Source organism: Caloenas nicobarica, chromosome 29 (assembly GCF_036013445.1).
Source record: "Caloenas nicobarica isolate bCalNic1 chromosome 29, bCalNic1.hap1, whole genome shotgun sequence".
Lineage (NCBI taxonomy): Eukaryota > Metazoa > Chordata > Aves > Columbiformes > Columbidae > Caloenas > Caloenas nicobarica.
The window spans coordinates 344,172-367,079 of NC_088273.1; the positions used below are offsets into that span (position 1 = coordinate 344,172).

At 69.0% G+C, this 22,908-nt stretch overlaps 2 protein-coding genes across 2 annotated transcripts in view; one reads left to right on the top strand and one right to left on the bottom strand.

Moving 5' to 3' along the window:
- Window positions 1–20: 20 nt before the first annotated feature.
- Window positions 21–4,839, bottom strand: LOC135999637 (basic salivary proline-rich protein 2-like). Its single transcript, XM_065653196.1, has 3 exons — window positions 4,773–4,839; window positions 622–1,707; window positions 21–568 (listed from the first exon to the last, which is right to left on the bottom strand). Exons 1-3 carry the CDS (start codon window positions 4,837–4,839, stop codon window positions 21–23), a joined length of 1,701 nt encoding a protein of 566 aa, XP_065509268.1.
- The window catches only part of LOC135999638 (host cell factor 1-like), a 24,887-nt gene continuing 2,880 nt past the window's right edge, over window positions 902–22,908 (top strand). The window contains 23 exon segments of the mRNA XM_065653198.1: window positions 902–1,222; window positions 4,820–5,036; window positions 5,924–6,072; window positions 6,702–6,862; window positions 7,951–8,159; window positions 8,259–8,343; window positions 8,830–8,936; window positions 9,058–9,237; window positions 10,340–10,750; window positions 11,488–11,651; window positions 12,509–12,703; window positions 13,645–13,875; window positions 14,414–14,515; window positions 15,712–15,943; window positions 16,024–16,166; window positions 16,678–16,816; window positions 16,917–17,125; window positions 17,838–18,905; window positions 18,908–19,570; window positions 19,573–19,768; window positions 19,854–19,993; window positions 21,022–21,169; window positions 21,171–21,701. Coding sequence (XP_065509270.1) covers window positions 4,838–5,036; window positions 5,924–6,072; window positions 6,702–6,862; window positions 7,951–8,159; window positions 8,259–8,343; window positions 8,830–8,936; window positions 9,058–9,237; window positions 10,340–10,750; window positions 11,488–11,651; window positions 12,509–12,703; window positions 13,645–13,875; window positions 14,414–14,515; window positions 15,712–15,943; window positions 16,024–16,166; window positions 16,678–16,816; window positions 16,917–17,125; window positions 17,838–18,905; window positions 18,908–19,570; window positions 19,573–19,768; window positions 19,854–19,993; window positions 21,022–21,169; window positions 21,171–21,701 — 5,662 coding nt within the window. The 5' untranslated portion in view covers window positions 902–1,222; window positions 4,820–4,837.

Consider the following 22,908-nt stretch of genomic DNA (forward strand, 5'->3'; position numbering starts at 1 on the left):
TCGCTGCGGCCCCTCCCGCCTCAGCGCGGCCGCCGCCGGCCCGAGGCGCCGCGGGGGGGAGGCGGCGAAGGGCGCGGAGAAAGATCCGGGCGGCGGGCGGCGCCATTGTGAACCGCCCCCCCCTCCCAGAGCAGCGCGCCGCCATCTTGGGAACCCCCCCCCGCTCTGCGCGGCCGCTCCCGCCGCTTTGGAGCGTTCGCGGTAGCGGAGCCGCAGCCGGTAAGGGCGGGGCAGCCGGGCGGGGGGGCGGCCGGGGCCGCGGGGGCCGCGGCGGGGCCGGGGGGAGCGGGGCCGGGGGGCGCCACCCGGAGCCTCCTCCGGGGCGGGCGGCGCCATCTTGGCGGGGCCGGGGCGGCGCTGCCATGGCGACGGCCGCCATCTTGGGAGGGCAGCGGCGCCATCTTGGGAGGGCAGCGGCGCATCCGGGTCCTGCGCGCCGCCATCTTGGGAGGGCAGCGGCGCATCCGGGTCCCCGGGCCGCCATCTTGGGAGGGCAGCGGCGCATCCGGGTCCTCCGCGCCGCCATCTTGGGAAGGGAGCGGCACATCCGGGTCCTCCGCGCCGCCATCTTGGGAGGGGAATGGCGCCATCTTGGGAGGGCAGCTGCGCATCCGGGTCCACGGGCCGCCATCTTGGGAGGGGAGCGGCGCATCCGGGTCCTGCGCGCCGCCATCTTGGGAGGGCAGCGGCGCATCCGGGTCCCCGGGCCGCCATCTTGGGAGGGCAGCGGCGCATCCGGGTCCTCCGCGCCGCCATCTTGGGAGGGCAGCGGCGCATCCGGGTCCTCCGCGCCGCCATCTTGGGAGGGGAATGGCGCCATCTTGGGAGGGCGGCGGCGCATCCGGGTCCCGCCGGCCGCCATCTTGGGAGGGGAGCGGCACATCCGGGTCCTCCGCGCCGCCATCTTGGCAGCCCGCGGAGGCGGGAGCGGGGCGCGGGGGTCGGAGCCCATCGCGCCGGTTCCGGCCCAGCCCCGTCGCCGAACCGGCTCCGTCAGCGCAGCCGCCGCGCTCACGTGCCCCCCCCGCTGCCCCGGGGCGGGTCCCGCGGGCCGGTGTCCCCGGAGCGCGGGGGAGGGGCGGGGCGCACGGGGGGCGGCGGAGGCGGCGCGGCCAAGATGGCGGCGCCCATGGCGGGCTGAGCGCTCCGTACGCTCCGTACGGCCCGTGCGGCTGCGGCCTGCTGCGCAAGGCGCCTCGGCGGCCGGGAGGGAGCGCGCCGGGTAACGGGGTGTCCGCGGGCGGGCGGGCGGGGCGGCCGCTGCTTTGTGCGCCGCGGGGGGCGGGGGGGCCGCCCGGGGCTCGGGTCCGCGGAGGGGGGCGGCGTGTGGCAAAGCGGCGGGGGGGGCACGGACACACACACAGAGCGGCACAGGCAGACACAAGCGGGGGGGACGCACGGACACGGACACACACACGGACACGCACAAAGCGGCGGGAGCGCGCCCCCCCCAAGATGGCGGCGCCCGCGGCCCTCCCCGCCATGGCTCCGGGGGGCGGGGCTCGCGGCGGCCACGCCCCGCGGGCGGCGGCGCACGATGGCGGCTCCCAGCGCGGCGGGAGCGGCCCCGGGGCCGCGGCGGGGCGGGGGCGGGGGCGTCAGCGCGGGCCGGCGGCGTGGGGCTGCCGGCCCTTAGTGCTGCCCGGCCCTTGGTGCGCTGGCTGCCCGGCGCGGCGGGGACCGGCGGCGCGGGGGTGATTAGTGCTGCTGGGGTGATTGGCGGTGATGGGGTGATTAGCGGTGCTGGGGTAATTAGCGGCGCTGGGGTAATTAGCAGTGCTGCAGGTAATTGGCAGCGCTGGGGGTAATTAGCGGTGCTGGGGGTAATTAGCAGTGCTGCAGGTAATTAGCAGTGCTGAGGGTAATTGGCGGTGCTCGGGGTGATTAGCGGTGCTGGGGTGATTAGCGGCGCTGGGGGTAATTAGCAGTGCTGGGGTGATTAGCGGCACTGGGGGTAATTAGCAGTGCTGCAGCTAATTGGCGGTGCTGGGGTAATTAGCAGTGCAGGGGTGATTAGCAGTGCTGGGGGTAATTAGCAGTGCTGCAGCTAATTGGCGGTGCTGGGGTAATTAGCGGCGCTGGGGTGATTAGCAGTGCTGCAGGTAATTGGCAGCGCTGGGGGTAATTAGCGGTGCTGGGGGTAATTAGCGGTGCTGGGGGTAATTAGCGGTGCTGGGGTGATTGGCGGTGCTGGGGTGATTAGCAGTGCTGGGGGTAATTAGCGGTGCTGGGGTGATTAGCGGCGCTGGGGGTAATTAGCGGCGCTGGGGGTAATTAGCGGTGCTGGGGGTAATTAGTGGTGCTGGTGTGATTAGCGGCACTGGGGGTAATTAGCAGTGCTGCAGTAATTAGCAGTGCTGGGGTAATTGGCGGTGCTGGGGTGATTAGTACTGCTGGGGTGACTGGCGGCGCTGGGGGTAATTAGTGGTGCTGGGGGTAATTAGCAGCAGGGGGGTAATTAGCAGTGCTGGGGGTAATTAGCAGCAGAGCCATAATTAGCAGTACTGTCGTAATTGCGGTGCTGGGGTAATTAGCAGCAGTGGAGTAATTAGTAGTGCTGTGGTAGTTGCAGTGCTGGAGATAGTTAGCAGCAGTGGGGTAATTAGCGGTGCTGGGGTAATTAGCAGCAGGGCCATAATTAGCAGTGCTGTGGTAATTGCAGTGCTGGGGTAATTAGCAGCAGTGGCGTAATTGCAGTGCTGGGGGTTAATTAGCGGCAGTGGGGTAATTAGTAGTGCTGTGGTAGTTGCAGTGCTGAAGGTAATTAGCAGCAGTGGGTAATTAGCGGTGCTGGGGGTAATTAGCAGTGCTGCAGGTAATTGGCAGCGCTGGGGGTAATTAGCGGTGCTGGGGGTAATTAGCAGTGCTGCAGGTAATTAGCAGTGCTGAGGGTAATTGGCGGTGCTCGGGGTGATTAGCGGTGCTGGGGGTAATTAGCGGTGCTGGGGTGATTAGCAGTGCTGCAGGTAATTAGCGGTGCTGGGGGTAATTAGCGGTGCTGGGGGTAATTAGCGGTGCTGGGGGTAATTAGCGGCGCTGGGGTGATTAGCAGTGCTGCAGGTAATTGGCGGTGCTGGGGTAATTAGCGGTGCTGCAGGTAATTGGTGGTGCTGGGGTAATTAGCGGCACTGGGGGTAATTAGCAGTGCTGCAGTAATTAGCAGTGCTGGGGTAATTGGCGGTGCTGGGGTGATTAGTACTGCTGGGGTGACTGGCGGTGCTGGGGGTAATTAGCGGTGCTGGGGGTAATTAGTAGTGCTGGGGGTAATTAGCAGCAGAGCCATAATTAGCAGTGCTGTGGTAATTGCAGTGCTGGGGTAATTAGCAGCAGTGGCGTAATTGGAGTGCTGGGGGTTAATTAGCAGCAGTGGGGTAATTAGTAGTGCTGTGGTAGTTGCAGTGCTGGAGATAATTAGCAGCAGTGGGGTAATTAGCGGTGCTGGGGGTAATTAGCAGTGCTGCAGATAATTAGCTGCAGGGCAGTAATTAGTAGTGCTGTGGTAATTAGCGGTGCTGGGGTAATTAGCAGCACGGGGTAATTAGCAGTGGGGTAATTAGAGGGGGTCACTGCCCCCCGGGGCGTCTGTGGGGCCGTCAGCAGGTGGGGGGATTAGTGGTGGGGTGATTAGTGATTGGGGTAACGAGGCGGGTGGGGGTAGTGAGTGATTGGGTAATTAGTGATTGGGGTAACGAGGCGGGTGGGGGTAGTGAGTGATTGGGTAATTAGTGATTGGGGTAACGAGGCGGGTGGGGGTAGTGAGTGATTGGGGGTAATTAGTGATTGGGGTAACGAGGCGGGTGGGGGTAGTGAGTGATTGGGGGTAATTAGTGATTGTGGTAATGAGGCCGTGGGTGGTTCGGGGGGTTCACTGGGGTTCAGTGGGTTTTGGGGTGCCCTGACGCCCCGTGTTCCCCAGCAGAGGCAGCGGGTGCACTGGGGGTGCACTGGGTTCAATGGGGTTCAGTGGGAGTTCAGTGGGGGTTCACTGGGGTTCACTGGGGGTCACTGGGGTTCAGTGGGTTCCGGGGTGCCCTGACCCCCCATGTTCCCCAGCAGAGGCAGTGGGTTCACTGGGGGTTCACTGGGGGTCACTGGGGTTCAGTGGGTTCCGGGGTGCCCTGACCCCCCGTGTTCCCCAGCAGAGGCAGCAGGTGCACTAGGGGTCAGTGGGGGTTCAGTGGGGTTCAATGGGGTTCACTGGGGGTTCAGTGGGGGTTCAGTGGGTTTCAGGGTGCCCTGACCCCCCGATGTTCCCCAGCAGAGGCAGCGGGTTCAGTGGGGGTTCAGTGGGGGTCAATGGGGTTCAGTGGGTTCCGGGGTGCCCTGACGCCCCATGTTCCCCAGCAGAGGCAGTGGGTTCAGTGGGGGTTCAGTGGGGGTTCAGTGGGGGTTCAGTGGGGGTTCAGTGGGTTCCGGGGTGCCCTGACGCCCCGTGTTCCCCAGCAGAGGCAGCGGGTGCCCTGGGGGTTCACTGGGGTTCAGTGGGGGTTCACTGGGGGTCAGTGAGGTTCAGTGGGTTCCGGGGTGCCCTGACCCCCCCGTTTCCCCAGCAGAGGCAGCGGGTGCCCTGGGGGTCAGTGAGGTTCAGTGGGTTTTGGGGTGCCCTGACCCCCCCGTGTTCCCCAGCAGAGGCAGCGGGTACCCTGGGGGTCAGTGGGGGTTCACTGGGGGTTCTCTGGGGTTCAGTGGGTTCCGGGGTGCCCTGACGCCCCGTGTTCCCCAGCAGAGGCAGCGGGTGCCCTGGGGGTCAGTGGGGGTTCACTGGGGGTCACTGGGGTTCAGTGGGTTCCGGGGTGCCCTGACGCCCCGTGTTCCCCAGCAGAGGCAGCGGGGCCGCATGGCGGGTGCGGGGGGCTCGTCCCCCCCCCGGGCGGCCCCCCCCGCGCTGCAGCCGCGCTGGAAGCGGGTGGTGGGCTGGTCGGGGCCCGTCCCCCGGCCCCGGCACGGCCACCGCGCCGTGGCCATCAAGGAGCTCATCGTGGTGTTCGGCGGCGGCAACGAGGGCATCGTGGACGAGCTGCACGTCTACAACACCGGTCAGTGCCGGGGGGTCCCTGGGGGGGTCCCTATGGGGGGCTTTGGGGTCCCTGGGGGGGTCTGGAGGGGTCTGGGGGGCCCCTCGGGGGGGCTGGAGCATCACTTTGGGCAATGGGGCGTCGTGGATGAGCTGCACGTCTACAGCACCAGTGGGGGGGGGGGGGGTCCCTATGGGGGGTTTTGGGGGGTCTGGGGGGGTTTGAAGGGGCTTTGGGGGGCTCTGGGGGCTGGAGCGTCACTTTGGGCAATGGGGTGTCGTGGACGAGCTGCACGTCTACAGCACCGGTGGTGGGGGGGTCCCTGGCGGGGTCTGGGGGGTCCCTATGGGGGGCTTTGGGGTCCCTGGGGGGGTCCCTATGGGGGGCTTTGGGGTCCCTATGGGGGTCTGGGGGGAGTCTGGAGGGGCTTTGGGGGGCTCTGGGGGCTGGAGCGTCACTTTGGGCAATGGGGCGTCGTGGACGAGCTGCACGTCTACAGCACCGGTGGGGGGGGGGGGGTCCCTGGGGGGGTTTGAAGGGGCTTTGGGGGGGTCTGGGGGGTCCCTGTGGGGGGCTTTGGGGTCCCTATGGGGGTCTGGGGGGAGTCTGGAGGGGCTTTGGGGGGCTCTGGGGGCTGGAGCATCACTTTGGGCAATGGGGTGTCGTGGATGAGCTGCACGTCTACAGCACCGGTTGGGTTGGGGGGGGCATCTGGGGGGTCCCTGTGGGGCTTTGGGGGGTCTGGAGGGGTCTGGGGGGCCCCCCGGGGGGGCTGGAGCGTCACTTTGGGCCGAGCTGCCCGTCCGCAGGAGCAGCGAGAGCGGGGGGGCTGGGGCATCCCGGGGGGGCCGGGCTGTCCCCGCCCCCCGTTTTCCACCCCTGACCCCCCGTTTGGTTCCTCCCCCCAGCCACCAACCAGTGGTTCATCCCGGCCGTGCGGGGCGACATCCCCCCCGGCTGCGCCGCCTACGGCTTCGTGTGCGACGGGACGCGGCTGCTGGTGTTCGGGGGCATGGTGGAGTACGGCAAGTACAGCAACGACCTCTACGAGCTGCAGGTACCGCCGGGCCCCCAGCGCCCCCCAGCATCCACCAGTGCCCGTGTGGCCCCCCCGGACCAAAACCAGTTGCTCTGCCATTGGGATACTGGGGTCTCAGCTCTCCCCGGACGCCTGGGTTCCCTTCCCAGTACCCATTTGTGCCCCCCCCCCCCCCCATCAATTTACCCCCCCGTACTGGTATCAGTTGGCTTTGCGCTGGGGTATTGGGGTCTCTCAGCTCTCCCCGGACACCTGGGTCCCTCCCGGACGCCTGGGTTCCCTTCTGAGTGTCCCCCCATTACATCCCGGTGTCCCCCCAGTACCTCCACAATGCTCCCCAGTGCCCCCCAGTATCCACCAGTACCCGTGTGGCCCCCCCGGACCAACTGGGATATTGGGGTCTCTCAGCTCTCCCCGGACGCCTGGGTCCCTCCCGGACGCCTGGGTTCCCTTCCCAGTGTCCCCCCATTACATCCCAGTGTCCCCCAGTGCTCACGTTTTGGGCTCTTTGCCGGGTGGGGGGTTGGGATCCCCCGGACGCCTGGGTCCCCTGTGAAGGTTTAGGTGTTTTCCGGGGGGGGGGCGTTGGGTCTGGGGGGGTGTTGGGGTCCCCGCGCGTTTCGGGGTCCCCACTCCCCCCGTTTCAGGCCAGCCGGTGGGAGTGGAAGCGTCTGAAGGCGAAGACCCCCCGGAACGGGCCCCCCCCCTGCCCCCGCCTGGGCCACAGCTTCTCCTTGGTGGGCAACAAGTGCTACCTGTTCGGGGGGCTGGCGAACGACAGCGAGGACCCCAAGAACAACATCCCCAGGTACGGGGGGCGCGGGGGGGCGCGGGGGGGGCGCGGGGACCCCCCGGGGGCTGGGGGGGCATGGGGGGGGGGGCTGGGGGTACAAGTGCTACCTGTTCGGGGGGCTGGCGAACGACAGCGAGGACCCCAAGAACAACATCCCCAGGTACGGGGGGCGCGGGGGGGCGCGGGGGGGGCGCGGGGACCCCCCGGGGGCTGGGGGGGCATGGGGGGGGGGGCTGGGGGTACAAGTGCTACCTGTTCGGGGGGCTGGCGAACGACAGCGAGGACCCCAAGAACAACATCCCCAGGTACGGGGGGCGCGGGGGGGCGCGGGGGGGGCGCGGGGACCCCCCGGGGGCTGGGGGGGCATGGGGGGGGGGGCTGGGGGTACAAGTGCTACCTGTTCGGGGGGCTGGCGAACGACAGCGAGGACCCCAAGAACAACATCCCCAGGTACGGGGGGCGCGGGGGGGCGCGGGGGGGCGCGGGGACCCCCCGGGGGCTGGGGGGGCATGGGGGGGGGGGCTGGGGGTACAAGTGCTACCTGTTCGGGGGGCTGGCGAACGACAGCGAGGACCCCAAGAACAACATCCCCAGGTACGGGGGGCGCGGGGGGGGCGCAGGGACCCCTGTATTTCTTGGGGGGCTCAGCCGACGTTGCAGCCGCATTGGAGGCTCCCAGGTCCCTTTTTCCCCATTTCTAACCCCAATTTTGTGTCCCCCCCCCAAGTTACCTGTATGGGGGGGTCACAGGTCTCTCTGTGTCATTTCCCTGGGTGGTACCACCGAGACTTTCGGGGGGGTCGCAGGGACCCCAGCGTCCATTGGGGTGACCCTGGGGACACTGTGGCTGCATTGAGAGCTCCCAGGTCCCTTTTTCCCCATTTCTAACCCCAATTTTGTGCCCCCTCCCAGGTACCTGTACGGGGGGGGTCACAGGTTGCTCTGTGTCGCTTCCCTGGGTGATAGCACTGAGACTTTCGGGGGGGTCACAGGGACTCGTGTGTTTCTTGGGGGGCTCAGCCGACATTGCAGCCGCGCTGGGGGCTCCCAGGTCCCTTTTTCCCCATTTCTAACCCCAGTTTTGTGTCCCCCCCCCCTCCCAGGTACCTGAACGACCTGTACGTGCTGGAGCTGCGCGCGGGCTCGGGGGTGGTGTCGTGGGACATCCCCATCACGTACGGGGTGCTGCCCCCGCCCCGCGAGAGCCACACGGCCGTGGTTTACACGGAGCGCGACTCGCGCCGCTCGCGCCTCGTCATCTACGGCGGGATGAGCGGCTGCCGCCTGGGCGACCTCTGGACGCTGGATATCGGTGAGGCGGGGGCGTCCCCGGGCTTGGCGGGGGGACGCGCACGCGCGTGATTTTGGGGGGTTTCGCTCACTTTCGGGGGGTTTTTGGGGGGGGGCGCAGAGACGCTGACGTGGAACAAGCCCAGCCTGAGCGGGGTGGCCCCCCTGCCGCGCAGCCTGCACTCGGCCACCACCATCGGCAATAAGTGAGTCTGGGGGGGTAAGTGGGGCGGGGGGGGCCCGCAATGGGGTGGGGATCCCTGGTGTCCCCCCCACGCTGCCCTTTGCGCTGGGGGGTCCCTGGAATCACTTTATGGGGGGGTCTGGGGTCTCTGCACTCAGCGACCACTGTTGGGAATAAGTGAGTCTGGGGGTGTAAATGGGGTGGGGGGGTCTTAAAATGGGGTTGGGGTCCCCAAAATGGGGGGGGGGGGGCTCAGTGTCCCCCCCACGCTGCCCTTTGGGCTGGGGGGTCCCTGGAATCGCTTCATGGGGGGGGTTCAGTGGTTGTGTTATGGTAAGTTCTTGGGGTGCATCCAGGCCTGGGGACGTGTCAAAAATCAATTTTATATAAATATGGGGGGGTCTGACAGCCGCTGACACCCCCCATTTTGCCCCCCCCAGGATGTACGTGTTGGGGGTGGGTGAGGGGCTGTTTGGGGGTTCCTGACCCCCCCGTTTTGCCCCCCCAGGATGTACGTGTTCGGGGGGTGGGTCCCCCTGGTCATGGACGACGTGAAGGTGGCGACGCACGAGAAGGAGTGGAAGTGCACGAACACGCTGGCCTGTCTGAACCTGGGTGAGGGACCCCAAAACCAGACCCCCCTACAGACCCCCGAACCTCCCCCCAACCCCCTCCGGGAGCCCCCAAAACCCCCAACCGTCCTCCCCAAGCCCTGACCCCCCGTGTCCCCCCCCAGACTCGATGTCGTGGGAACCGCTGGTGCTGGAGACGCTGGAGGACGCGGTTCCGCGGGCGCGCGCCGGTCACTGCGCCGTGGCCATCGCCACGCGGCTCTACATCTGGAGCGGGCGCGACGGCTACCGCAAGGCCTGGAACAACCAGGTGTGCTGCAAGGACCTGTGGTACCTGGAGACAGGTGAGTCGGGACGGGCTGCAGGGAGTCTGGGGGTCCCCAGGACCCTGGAGTGCCCCAGGACAGGGTGTCTCTAGGACCCTGGGGCGCCCCAGGACGGGGTGTCTCTAGGACCCCGGGGTGCCCCAGGACGGGGTGTCTCTAGGACCCCGGGGTGCCCCGGGACGGGGTGTCTCTAGGACCCCGGGGTGCCCCGGGACGGGGTGTCTTTAGGACCCTGGGGTGCCCCGGGACAGGATGTTTCTAGGACCCTGGGGTGCCCCAGGATGGGGTGTCTCTAGGACCCTGGGGTGCCCCGGGACGGGGTGTTTCTAGGACCCCGGGGCGCCCCAGGATGGGGTGTCTCTAGGACCCCGGGGCGCCCCGGGACGGGGTGTCTCTAGGACCCTGGGCTGCCCTGGGACGGGGTGTCTCTAGGACCCTGGGGTGCCCCAGGATGGGGTGTCTCTAGGACCCTGGGGTGCCCCGGGACGGGGTGTCTCTAGGACCCTGGGCTGCCCCGGGACGGGGTGTTTCTAGGACCCTGGGCTGCCCCGGGACAGGGTGTCTCTAGGACCCTGGGGTGCCCCAGGAGGGGGTGTCTCTAGGACCCTGGGCTGCCCCGGGACGGGGCGTCTCTGGGACCCTGGGCTGCCCCGGGACAGGGTGTCTCTAGGACCCTGGGGTGCCCCGGGACGGGGTGTCTCTAGGACCCTGGGGTGCCCCAGGAGGGGGTGTCTCTAGGACCCTGGGCTGCCCCGGGACAGGGCGTCTCTGGGACCCTGGGCTGCCCCGGGACGGGGTGTCTCTAGGACCCTGGGGCGCCCCGGGACAGGGCGTCTCTGGGACCCTGGGCTGCCCCGGGACGGGGTGTCTCTAGGACCCTGGGGTGCCCCAGGAGGGGGTGTCTCTAGGACCCTGGGGCGCCCCAGGACGGGGTGTCTCTAGGACCCTGGGCTGCCCCGGGACGGGGTGTCTCTGGGACCCTGGGGCACCCCGGGACAGGGCGTCTCTAGGACCCCGCGGCTGGCCCAGGATGGGCGCTAGGAGCTCCGGGCTGTCCACAACAATTTTAACTTAACTCTAACTAATTTTAATTAATTGTTCCGTGTGTCCCCCCCTGCAGAGCGGCCCCCCGCCCCCGGGCGCGTGCAGCTGGTGCGCGCCAACACGGCGTCGCTGGAGGTGAGCTGGGGGCCGGTGCCCACGGCCGACTCGTACCTGCTGCAGCTGCAGAAGTACGAGCTGCCCGCCGCCCCCGCGCCCCCCCCGGTGCCCTCGGTCCCCGCCAACCCCCCCCGCAGCCCCGCGCCCGCCGCCCCCGCGCCCCCCCCGCCGCTGCCCGCGCCCCCCGCCGCGGGGCTCACGCTGCTGCCGGCCGCCCCCCCGCCCGCCGCCGCCGCCACCGGCGCCCCCGCCGGCACCGCCGCCCCCGCCCCGGCAGCGCCCGGGGTGCAGGTGCTGCCCGCCGGGCCCCCCGCCGCCGTCACCGTCACCGCCGCCGGGGCCATCGCGGGGGCCACCGCACGCGCTGCCGGTGAGGGGGGGACGCGGCGGGGACGTTGGGGGCTGGGAGGGGATGGGGGGCACTGGGGGGACACGGGGACATTGGGGATGGGGGGACATGGGGGGACACGGGGACATTGGGGATGGGGGGACATGGGGGACATTGGAGGGGATGGGGGGACATGGGGGGACACGGGGACATTGGGGATGGGGGGACGTGGGGGACATTGGAGGGGATGGGGGGCATTGGGGGGACGTGGGGTGAGTGGGAGGACGTGGGGGACATTGGGGATGGGGGGACATGGGGGACATTGGAGGGGAGGGGGGACATTGCGGGGACATGGCGGCATTGGGGTGAGTGGGAGGACGTGGGGGACATTGGGGATGGGGGGCATTGGGGGGACATGGGGGATATTGGACATGAGGGGACACTGGGGATGGGGGGACATGGGGGCGTTGGAGGGGATGGGGGACACTGGGGTGGATGGGGGGACTTTGGGGACAGGGGGACATGGGGGATATTGGGCATGGGGGGACATTGGGTGCACGTGGGGACATTGGGGTGAGTGGGGGGACATTGGGGATGGGGCATTGCGGGGGGGGAACACGAGGACATTGGGGCCATGGGGGATATTGGGGATGAGGGGACGGGGACATTTGGGCACGGGGGGGGACCTGGGGAACATGGGGGGGACACTGGAGGGGTTTGGGGGGGTCAGGGGACCCTGGGGTGTCCGTGACCGCGGGGCCTCGGTGTCCGTCCCCCAGGCGTCCCTGCGGTGCTGAAGGTGACGTGTCCCCCCGCGGCGGCCGCCGGCCCCCCCCTGGTGACGGTTCGCTCGGCCGGGACCCCCGGCAAGGCCCCGGTGACGGTGACGTCCCTGCCGGCCGGCGTGCGCATGGTGGTGCCCAGCCAGAGCCCCCAGGGCACGGTGAGGGACACGGGGGCATTGGGGACACGGGGGGACACAGGGGGAGTTGGGGACACGGGGGGAGTTGGGGACACGGGGGGAGATGGGGACACGGGGGGAGATGGGGACACGGCGGGACATGGGGGGAGTTGGGGACACGGGGACACAGAGGGGAGTTGGGGACACGGGGGGAGTTGGGGACACGGGGGGACATGGGGGGAGTTGGGGACACAGAGAGGGATTGGGGACACAGGGGGAATTGGGGACACGGGGGGAGTTGGGGACACGGGGACACAGAGGGGAGTTGGGGACACGGCGGGAGATGGGGGACACGGGGGGAGATGGGGGACACGGGGGGAGTTGGGGACACGGGGGGAGTTGGGGACACGGGGACACAGAGGGGAGTTGGGGACACAGGGGGAGTTGGGGACACGGGGGGACATGGGGGGAGTTGGGGACACGGGGACACAGAGGGGGATTGGGGACACGGGGGGAGTTGGGGACATGGGGGGACACGGGGGGAGTTGGGGACATGGGGACCCAGAGGGGAATTGGGGACATGGAGGGAATTGGGGACACGGGGGGAGTTGGGGACACGGGGGGGAATTGGGGGATGTGGGGGGGGGACACAGAAGGGACCTGGGGGGACATCGCGGGGATGATGGGGGTACAGAGGTGACTTGGGTAGATCTGGGGACATTGATGGCACTGGGGTGACCCTGGGGACACGGGAGGTGACACTTTGTGCCCCGTTCCCCCTCAAGCTGGGCGGCACGGCCGCCTGGGCTATGGGGACACAGGGTGGCCCTGGGGACACGGGGTGGCCCTGGGGACACGGGGGGTGACACGGGGTGGCCTTGGCGTCCCTGTCCCCACAGGTGATGGGCAGCAGCCCCCAGATGAGCGGCATGGCCGCCTTGGCCGCCGCGGCCGCGGCCACGCAGAAGATCCCGCCGGCCTCGGGCGCCACCGTGCTCAGCGTCCCCGCCGGCGCCACCATCGTCAAGACCGTGTCCCCCGGCGTCACCTCCTCCCTGCCCGCCGCCGTCAAGGTGGCCTCGGCGCCCGTCATGGTGAGTCCGCGCGGCCCGGGGGGGACGGGGGGCACACGTGTCCCTGGGCTGACACGGGTGTCCCCAGCTGTCCCCAGGGGCACCCAGCTGTCCCCATGTCCCCCCGGTGACCCCCAGTTCCACGTGTCCCCTGGTGACCCCCAATGTCCCTGTGTCCCCCCATGTCCCCCAGTGATCCCCAGTGTCCCGACTCCCAGTGACCCCTCGTGTCCCACTTGTGTCCCCCATGTCCCCCCATGTCCCCCTGCCCCCCCAGTGACCCCTGGTGTCCCCATGTCCCCCGGTGACCCCCAGTGCCCCATGTCCCTCCAGTGACCCCCTGCCCCCCCAGTGACCCCTGGTGTCACCATGTCCCCCCATGTCCCCCGGTGTCCCCATGTCCCCTGGTGACCCCCAGTGCCCCATGTCCCTCCAGTGTCCCCATGTCCCTCAGTGACCCCCAGTGACCCCATGCCCCCCCAGTGACCTCTGGTCCCCCCGTGACCCCCGGTGACCCCCGGTGACCCCCAGTGCCCCATGTCCCCCCATGTCCCCCGGTGACCCCGTGTCCCCATGTCCCCCGCTGACCCCCCATGTCCCCCGGTGACCCCCAGTGCCCCATGTCCCTCCAGTGACCCCCTGCCCCCCCAGTGACCCCTGGTGTCACCATGTCCCCCCATGTCCCCCGGTGTCCCCATGTCCCCTGGTGACCCCCAGTGCCCCATGTCCCTCCAGTGTCCCCATGTCCCTCAGTGACCCCCAGTGACCCCATGCCCCCCCAGTGACCTCTGGTCCCCCCGTGACCCCCGGTGACCCCCGGTGACCCCCAGTGCCCCATGTCCCCCCATGTCCCCCGGTGACCCCGTGTCCCCATGTCCCCCGCTGACCCCCCATGTCCCCCGGTGACCCCCAGTGCCCCATGTCCCCCCGTACCCCCGGTGACCGTGTCCCCGTGTCCCCAGGTCAGTAACCCGGCCACGCGGATGCTGAAGACGGCGGCTGCGCAGGTCGGGGGGGCCGGGGGGGCGTCCCCCGCCACCAACACCCCCACGCGGCCCATCATCACGGTGCACAAGTCGGGGACGGTGACGGTGGCGCAGCAGGCGCAGGTCATGACCACCGTGGTGGGGGGCGTCACCAAAACCATCACGCTGGTCAAGAGCCCCATCTCGGTGCCGGGGGGCAGCGCCCTGGTGAGTGCGCCCCGAAACGGGGCCGCAGACCCCGCGGGGGGGCTCTGCGGCTGGAAAACGCCAATTTGGGGGAGATGGGAGGGGGGTTTGGCCCATAAAGCCCAGGTTGGGGGGCTCTGGGTCTGTAAACCCCCAGTTCTGGGGGTTCTGGGGCCCTGAACCCCACTTTTGGGGTGCTTTGGGGCTGGAAAAGGCCATTTTGGGGGAGATGGGGAGGGAATTTGGCCATTAACCCTAATTCTGGGCGGGCTCCGGGGCCGTAAACCCCAATTTGGGGGGTTCTGGGGCAATAAATCCCCATTTGGGGGGGTTCTGGCTCTGTAAACCCCAGTTTGGGGGGGCTGGGGGGCTCTGGGGCCATAAACCAAATTCGGGGGTGGCTTTGGGGCCACAAACCCAAATCTTGGGGGTGGTTCTGGGTCCACAAACGGTTGTTGGGGGGGGATTGGGCCCCCAAAGCCCCAGTTTGGGGGCCGGGGGGGTTTCTGGGGGGGTGTTTGTGGTTTTTGGGGTCCCTGACCCCCCCATTCTCCTCCAGATTTCCAACCTGGGGAAGGTGATGTCGGTTCAGACCAAACCCGGGCAGGGCTCCGGTGTCACCGGCCCTGCGGCCACCGGCCCCGTCACCCAGATCATCCAGGTGGGGACCCCCGAGACCCCCCGTGTCCCTGACCCCCCGTGTCCCCGAGACCCCCCGTGTCCCTGACCCCCCGTGTCCCCGAGACCCCCCCGTGTCCCCGACCCCCCCGTGTCCCCGACCCCCCGTGTCCCCGAGACCCCCCGTGTCCCCGAGACCCCCCCGTGTCCCCAACCCCCCGTGTCCCCGAGACCCCCCGTGTCCCTGACCCCCCGTGTCCCCGACCCCCCCGTGTCCCCAAGACCCCTCCGTGTCCCCGACCCCCTCCGTGTCCCCGAGACCCCCCCGTGTCCCTGACCCCCCCCGTGTCCCTGACCCCCCCCGTGTCCCCGAGACCCCCCTGTGTCCCCGACCCCCCTGTGTCCCCGAGACCCCTCCGTGTCCCCGACCCCCCCCGTGTCCCTGACCCCCCCCGTGTCCCTGACCCCCCCCGTGTCCCCGAGACCCCCCCGTGTCCCTGACCCCCCGTGTCCCCGAGAGCCCCCCGTGTCCCTGACCCCCCCCGTGTCCCCAAGACCCCCCCGTGTCCCCCTCCTCGTCCCCAGGACACGCAGACACCGTCTTTGTCCCAGCCCCTCCCTGTTCCCCTTGTTGTCCCCAAGACCCCCCCGTTGTCCCCAAACCCTTTGGTCTTGTCCCCAGCATCTCTCTTGTCCCCCACCCCACCTTGTCCCCACTTTGTCCCTGAGACCCCCGCTTGTCCCCAAGCCCCCTCCCTTGTCCCCAAAGCCCCATCTCACCCCGTGTCCCCCTGACCCCCATGTCCCCTTGTCCCCCCCCAAGCCCCATATTCCCCTGACCCCTGTGTCCCCCCCATGTCCCCCCCCATGTCTCCATGTCCCTCTGCCCCCCGTGTCCCCCCCGTGTCCCCCCCGTGTCCCCCCACCCCCGTGTCCCCCCTGTCCTCCTCCATGTCCCCCCGTGTCCCCCCCATGTCCCCCTGACCCCTGTGTCCCCCCCCGTCCCCCTGCCCCCCGCATCCCCCCGTGTCCCCCCCCCTGACCCCCGTGTCCCCCTGTGTCCCCCCCCCGTCCCCCTGCCCCCGCATCCCCCCGTGTCCCCCCCCGTCCCCCTGCCCCCTGTGTCCCCCTGCCCTCCATGTCCCTCCATGGCCCCCCGTGTCCCCCCCCCACCCCCCTGCCCCCCACATCCCCCCGTGTCCCCCCCATGTCCCCCTGACCCCCGTGTCCCCCCCGCAGACCAAGGGCCCCCTCCCGGCGGGCACGATCCTGAAGCTGGTGACGTCGGGGGAGGGGAAGCCGACGACCATCCTGACCAGCACCCAGGCCGGGGGGGGCGCGGGGGGCGCCAAACCGCCCCCCACCCTGCTGGGCATCAGCAGCGTCGCCCCCGGCACCACCAAACCCGGCACCACCACCATCATCAAAACCATCCCCGTCTCTGCCATCCTCACCCAGGCCGGGGCCACCGGTGAGCGCGGGGACGCCCGGGGGGGGCGACACGTGTGGCGGCGTCACCAACGCCCCGTGTCCCCCCCGTGTCCCCCCCAGGCGTCACCAGCAGCCCCGGCATCAAGTCGCCCATCACCATCATCACCACCAAGGTGATGACGTCGGGCACCGGCGCCCCCGCCAAGATCATCACGGCCGTCCCCAAACTGGCCACGGGCCACGGGCAGCAGGGGGTGACACAGGTGAGGGGACACGCGCCCCCCGGGACCCCCGAAGTCCGCCCTAAATCCCCCCCAAAGACGGCCCCAAATCCCCCCAAAAGGAACGAAATTCCAGCTCAAAAAGGCCCCAAATCCCCCCAAAAAGGCCTCAAATCCCCCCAAAAGGCACAAAATCCCCTCAAAAAGGCCCCAAATTTCTCCCCCAGTAAATGGACCCAAATCCCTTCCAAGAAGTCCCAAGATTCCACCCCAAAACGGCCCCAAATCCCCCAAAATCCGCTCAAAAGGGCCCCAAATCCCCCCCAGAATGGACCCACACCCCCCCAATAAATGGACCCAAATCCCCTCAAAAGTCCTAAGATTCCACCCCAAAACGGCCCCAATTCCCCCAAACTCCCCCCAAATCCCCTCCAAAAGGCCCCAAATCCCCCCCAAACCCCCCAAAAGGCCCCAACCTCCCCAAAAGGCCCCAAATCCCCCACCCCGCCGAGAGGGCCCCCCGTGCCGCCATGACCCCTCCTTCTCCCCGCAGGTGGTGCTGAAGGGCGCCCCGGGGCAGCCGGGGACCATCCTGCGCACGGTGCCCATGGGCGGCGTGCGGCTGGTGACGCCGGTCACCGTCTCGGCCGTCAAGCCCACGGTCACCACGCTGGTGGTCAAGGGCACCACAGGTGAGCGCGACGTCACCGCCACGTCACCGCGATGCCGTCGTGACGTCGCTGCGGCGTCCCGGCGCTCGGTGACGCCGCCACCGCGTGTCCCCCCGCCCAGGTGTGACCACGCTGGGGACGGTGACGGGGACGGTGTCCACCAGCCTGGCGGGGGGCACGGCCGGGGGTCCCAGCGCCTCGGCCTCGCTCGCCACCCCCATCACCACCCTGGGGACCATCGCCACCCTGTCCAGCCAGGTCCTCAACCCCGCCGCCATCACCGTGTCCGCGCCCGCCGGCGCCCTGGGGACGCCCGCGCTCACCGTGCAGGTACCAACGCGCTCGGGGACGCCCCCGGGGGCGCTTTGGGACAGCTGGGGACGTGCACGCAGGGATGGGGACGCCCCCGGGGACACGGGAGCACCCCGGGGATGGGCCTGGGGACACCCCCAGGACAGCCCTGGGGACATGGGGACACCCCCACAGGGATGGGGACGCCCCTGGGGACACGGGGACACCCCCAGGACAGCCCTGGGGACATGGGGACACCCCCAGGACAGCCCTGGGGACATGGGGACATTCCCACAGGGATGGGGACGCCCCTGGGGGACACAGGGACACCCCTGGGGACGTGGCGGCTGCCCAGCCCACGTCACAACCTCCTGGTGACACTTTTTGGGGGACCCAGCCGGTGTCCCAGCCCCCTGGTGACCGTGGGGGGGTCCCCAGGTCCCGCCCCCCCCAGTGACCCCGTTTTGGGGCCCCAGCCCCCTGGTGACTGGGGGGGGGGTCCCTGGTTCCTGCCCCCCAGTGACCCAGTTTTGGGGCCCCAGCCCCCTGGTGACCATGGGGGGGTCCCTGGTTCCTGCCCCCCAGTGACCCCGTTTTGGGGCCCCAGCCGGTGTCCCAGCCCCCTGGTGACCGGGGGGGGGTCCCTGGTTCCTGCCCCCTCAGTGACCCCGTTTTGGGGCCCCAGCCCCCTGGTGACCGTGGGGGGGGTCCCTGGTTCCTGCCCCCCAGTGACCCCGTTTTGGGGCCCCAGCCGGTGTCCCAGCCCACGCAGGTGACTCTGATCACGACGCCGGGGGGGGTGGAGCCCCAGCCCGTCCCCGACCTGCCCGTGTCCATCCTGGCGTCCCCCACCAGCGAACAGCCCGGGGGGGCCCCCCCCGCGCCCCCCCCCGAGCCCGGCCCGGCCGAGGGCGGCACCGGCGGCACTGTCACCCTCCTGTGCTCCAACCCCCCCTGCGAGACCCACGAGACCGGAACCACCAACACGGCCACGGGCGCCCGGGGTGGGGACCGGCCCTGCCCCACGCGCCAGACCGTGGTCACCGGCACCACCATGACCCCCCGGCTGTGCCCGGGGCCCCCCCGCGACCCTCCCCCGGTGGCCGTCGTCCCCTCCCCGGCGGTGACGTCGCCCTGGGCGTCCCCCGGCGACAACGGCGACGACCCCCCCGGCGAGGGGCCGGCGGTGGCCCTGGGGCCGGCGGCCTGTGCCAACCCCCCCTGCGAGACGCACGAGACGGGGACGACGAGCACGGTGACGACCGCGGGGGCAAGGTCGTGCTCGAACCCCCCCTGCGAGACGCACGAGACCGGAACCACCAACACGGTGACCACGGCGTCAAGTTCGTGCTCGAACCCCCCCTGCGAGACGCACGAGACGGGAACCACCAACACGGTGACGACCGCGGGGTCAAGGTCATGTTCGAACCCCCCCTGCGAGACGCACGAGACCGGAACCACCAACACGGTGACCACGGCGTCAAGTTCATGTTCAAACCCCCCCTGCGAGACGCACGAGACCGGAACCACCAACACGGTGACCACGGCGTCAAGTTCATGTTCGAACCCCCCACGTGAGACCCACGAGACCAGGACGACCAACACGGCGACAACCACCATGGCCGTGGGGTCAAGTTCGTGTTCGAACCCTCCGTGTGAGACGCATGAGACCGGGACAACCAGCACGGTGACGACGGCGTCAAGTTCACGTTCAAACCCCCCGTGCGAGACGCACGAGACGGGAACAACCAACGCGGCGACAACCACCGTGGCCGTGGGGTCAAGGTCGTGTTCGAACCCCCGTGTGAGACCCACGAGACCGGGACGACCAGCACGGTGACGACGGCGTCAAGTTCGTGTTCAAACCCGCCGTGTGAGACGCACGAGACGGGAACAACCAACACGGCGACAACCACCGTGGCCGTGGGGTCAAGGTCGTGTTCGAACCCTCCGTGTGAGACGCACGAGACGGGAACCACCAACACTGTGACGACCGCGGGGGCAAGTTCGTGTTCCAACCCTCCCTGTGAGACGCACGAGACCGGAACCACCAACACGGTGACTACGGCGTCAAGTTTGTGTTCAAACCCCCCGTGCGAGACCCACGAGACGGGAACCACCAACACGGTGACCACGGCGTCAAGTTCGTGTTCCAACCCCCCGTGCGAGACCCACGAGACGGGAACCACCAACACGGTGACTACGGCGTCAAGTTCGTGTTCAAACCCCCCGTGCGAGACCCACGAGACGGGAACCACCAACACGGTGACTACGGCGTCAAGTTCGTGTTCAAACCCCCCGTGCGAGACCCACGAGACGGGAACCCCCAACGCGGCGACGGCAGCCGCGGGGTCAAGCTCAAGTTCAAACCCCCCCCACGAGACCGGGGCGACCGCCGCGGTGACCCCGGGGTCAAGTTCATGTTCCAACCCCCCCTGCGAGACCCACGAGACGGGAACCACCAACACCCCCACGACCACCACGGCGGCCGGGTCAAGTTCAAACCCCGCTCCCGAGGCGGCGGCGGCCACCGCGTCCCCCCCCCCGCCGACCGGGACCCCCCCAGGGGCGCCCCCGCCCCAGGAGACCCCCCCAGCTGCTCCAACCCCCCCTGCGAGACCCATGAGACGGGGACGACGCCCACGGCCACCACGGTCACCTCCAGCATGGGCACCCACGCAGGTGACGCTGCGGGCGCGTCGGGGACGCGGGGCGGGGGACACGCGGGGGTCACCGCGCTCACCCCCCCTTTCTGTCACCCCCCCAGAGCCCCCCCCGGCGGCCAACGGGCAGGGGGAGCCCCCGGTGCCCCCCCCGGCGGAGGGGACGCCCCCCGGGGTCGCCCCCCAGCCCCGCGCTGTCACCACCGTCACCCAGTCCACACCGGTGCCGGGACCCGCCGTGCCGGTGAGGGGACACGGGGGGCGCTGGGGACGCTATGGGGGGCTTGGGGGCGTTATGGGGGGCTTGGGACACTGGGGGATTTGGGGACATGGAGGGGTTGGGGACATGGGGGGAGTTGGGGACGTTATGGGGGGGTTGGGACACTGGGGGATTTGGGGACATGGAGGAGTTGGGGACGTTATGGGGGGCTTGGGGGCGTTATGGGGGGGTTGGGACATTTGGGGATTTGGGGACATGGAGGGGTTGGGGACATGGGGGGAGTTGGGGACGTTATGGGGGGGTTGGGACATTTGGGGATACTGGGGGAGTTGGGAGACATTATGGGGGACATTGTGGGGGCATTGGGGGGGGTTTGGGGAAATTGGGGACATTGCGGGGGGTTTGGGGACATGGGAATTGGGGACATTGCGGGGGGGTTGGGGACATTGCGGGGGGTTTGGGGACATTGTGGGGGGGGTTGGGGAAATTGGGGACATTGTGGGGGGTTTGGGGACATGGGAATTGGGGACATTGCGGAGGGTTTGGGGACACTGGGGGGGGGTTGGGGACATGGGGGGAATTGGGGACATTGTGGGGGCTTTGGGGACATGGGGGAATGGGGGGCATTGCGGGGGCTTTGGGGACATGGGGACATTGCGGGGGGTTTAGGGACATGGGGGACATTGCGGGGGCATTGGGACATTGCGGGGGCTTTGGGGACATGGGGACATTGCGGGGGCTTTGGGGACATGGGGACATTGTGGGGGGTTTGGTGACATGTGGGACATTGTGGGGGGTTTGGGGACACGGGGCGGGGTTTGGGGACATGGGAATGGGGGGCATTGCGGGGGCTTTGGGGACATGGGGGACATTGGGGACATTATGGGGGGTTTGGGGACATGGGGGACATTGCGGGGGGTTTGGGGACATGGGAATGGGGGGCATTGCGGGGGCTTTGGGGACATGGGGGACATTGCGGGGGGCTCTAAGGGTGACGGGGGAAGCGGGGGGTCCCGTCTCCCCCCAACTCCCCCCAACTCGTCTCCCCCCAGAGCATCTCGTCGCTGACCGACCCCCCCCCGCCGCCCCCCCCCGACCCCCCGGGGACCCCGACCCCCCCGCGCCGCCGACGCCGCCGCCCGCGCCCCCCACCCCGCCGGGCGCCCCCGCCATGGCCGCCCCCGGCTCCCCCGAGGCCTTGGCCGTGGTGGTGCTGCCCCCCGCGCCCCCCGCGGCCCAGGGGGAGGCGCTGGGGCTGCCCCCCGAGCTGGCCGGGGCCCCCCCGGGGCTGGCCGGGCCCCCCCGGGGCTGGGGCTGACCCCCGAGGAGCTGGCGGTCACGGCGGCGGCCGAGGCCGCGGCTGCGGCGGCCACCGAGGAGGCGCAGGCCCAGGCGCAGGCCCTGGCCATCCAGGCCGTGCTGCAGGCCGCGCAGCAGGCCGTCATGGGTACGGGGACACGGGGGACGTGGGGACGTGGGGGGGGACATGGGGGCAATGGGGACATGGGGGACACGGGGACATTGGGGACACTGGGGTGCTGGGGACACTGGGGACATGGGGCGCAGGCCCCGGCCATCCAGGCCATGCTGCAGGCCGCGCAGCAGGCCGTCATGGGTACGGGGACACGGGGGGATGTGGCGGGGGACATGGGGACACTGGGGTGCTGGGGACATGGGGCGCAGGCCCCAGCCATGCAGGCCGTGCTGCAGGCCGCGCAGCAGGCCGTCATGGGTACGGGGGGACGGGGGGACGTGGGGACGTGGGGGGGGACATGGGGGACACGGGGACATTGGGGACATTGGGGACATTGGGGACACTGGGGTGATGGGGACCCTGGGGACATGGGGCGCAGGCCCTGGCCATCCAGGCCGTGCTGCAGGCCGCGCAGCAGGCCGTCATGGGTACGGGGACACGGGGGACGTGGGGACATGGGGACATGGGGAGGGACATGGGGGCGATGGGGACATTGGGGACACGGGGACATGGGGGACATGGGGGTGATGGGGACATGGGGCGCAGGCCCCAGCCATCCAGGCCGTGCTGCAGGCCGCGCAGCAGGCCGTCATGGGTACGGGGACACGGGGGACGTGGGGACATGGGTGGGGACATGGGGGACACGGGGACATGGGGGACATGGGGGGGTGGTGGGGACATGGGGGCGATGGGGACATTGGGGACACTGGGGTGCTGGGGACATGGGGGCGATGGGGATGTGGGGGTGATGACATTGGGGGACATTGGGCGACACGGGGGTGATGGGGACATGGGTGGGTGGTTGTCCCCGCGGTCGGGTCCCTGTCCCCAGAATTGTTTCCCTGTCCCCATAGTTGGGTCCCTGTCCCCCCAGTTGTGTCCCTGTCCCCATAGTTGTTTCCCTGTCCCCATAGTTGGGTCCTGTCCCCCTAGTGACCCCCTGTGCCCCCAGTGACCCCCTGTCCCCATAATTGTTTCCCCATCCCCATAATTGTGTCCCTGTCCCCATAATTGTGTCCCTGTCCCCGTATTTGTGTTGCTGTCCCCCCATAATTGTTTCCCTGTCTCCATATTTGTGTCTCTGTCCCCATAATTGTTTCCCCGTCCCCATATTTGTTTCCCTGTCCCCATAGTTGGGTCCCTGTCCCCATAATTGTGTCCCTGTCCCCATAATTGTTTCTCTGTCCCCCCAGTGACCCCCCGTCCCCATAATTGTTTCCCTGTCCCCATATTTGTGTTTCTGTCCCCATATTTGTGTTGCTGTCCCCCCATAATTGTGTCCCTGTCTCCATATTTGTTTCCCTGTCTCCATATTTGTTTCCCTGTCCCCATATTTGTGTCTCTATCCCATAATTGTTTCCCCGTCCCCATAATTGTGTCCCTGTCCCCATAATTGTTTATCTGTCCCCCCAGTGACCCCCTGTCCCTATGATTGTTTCCCTGTCCCCATATTTGTGTTTCTGTC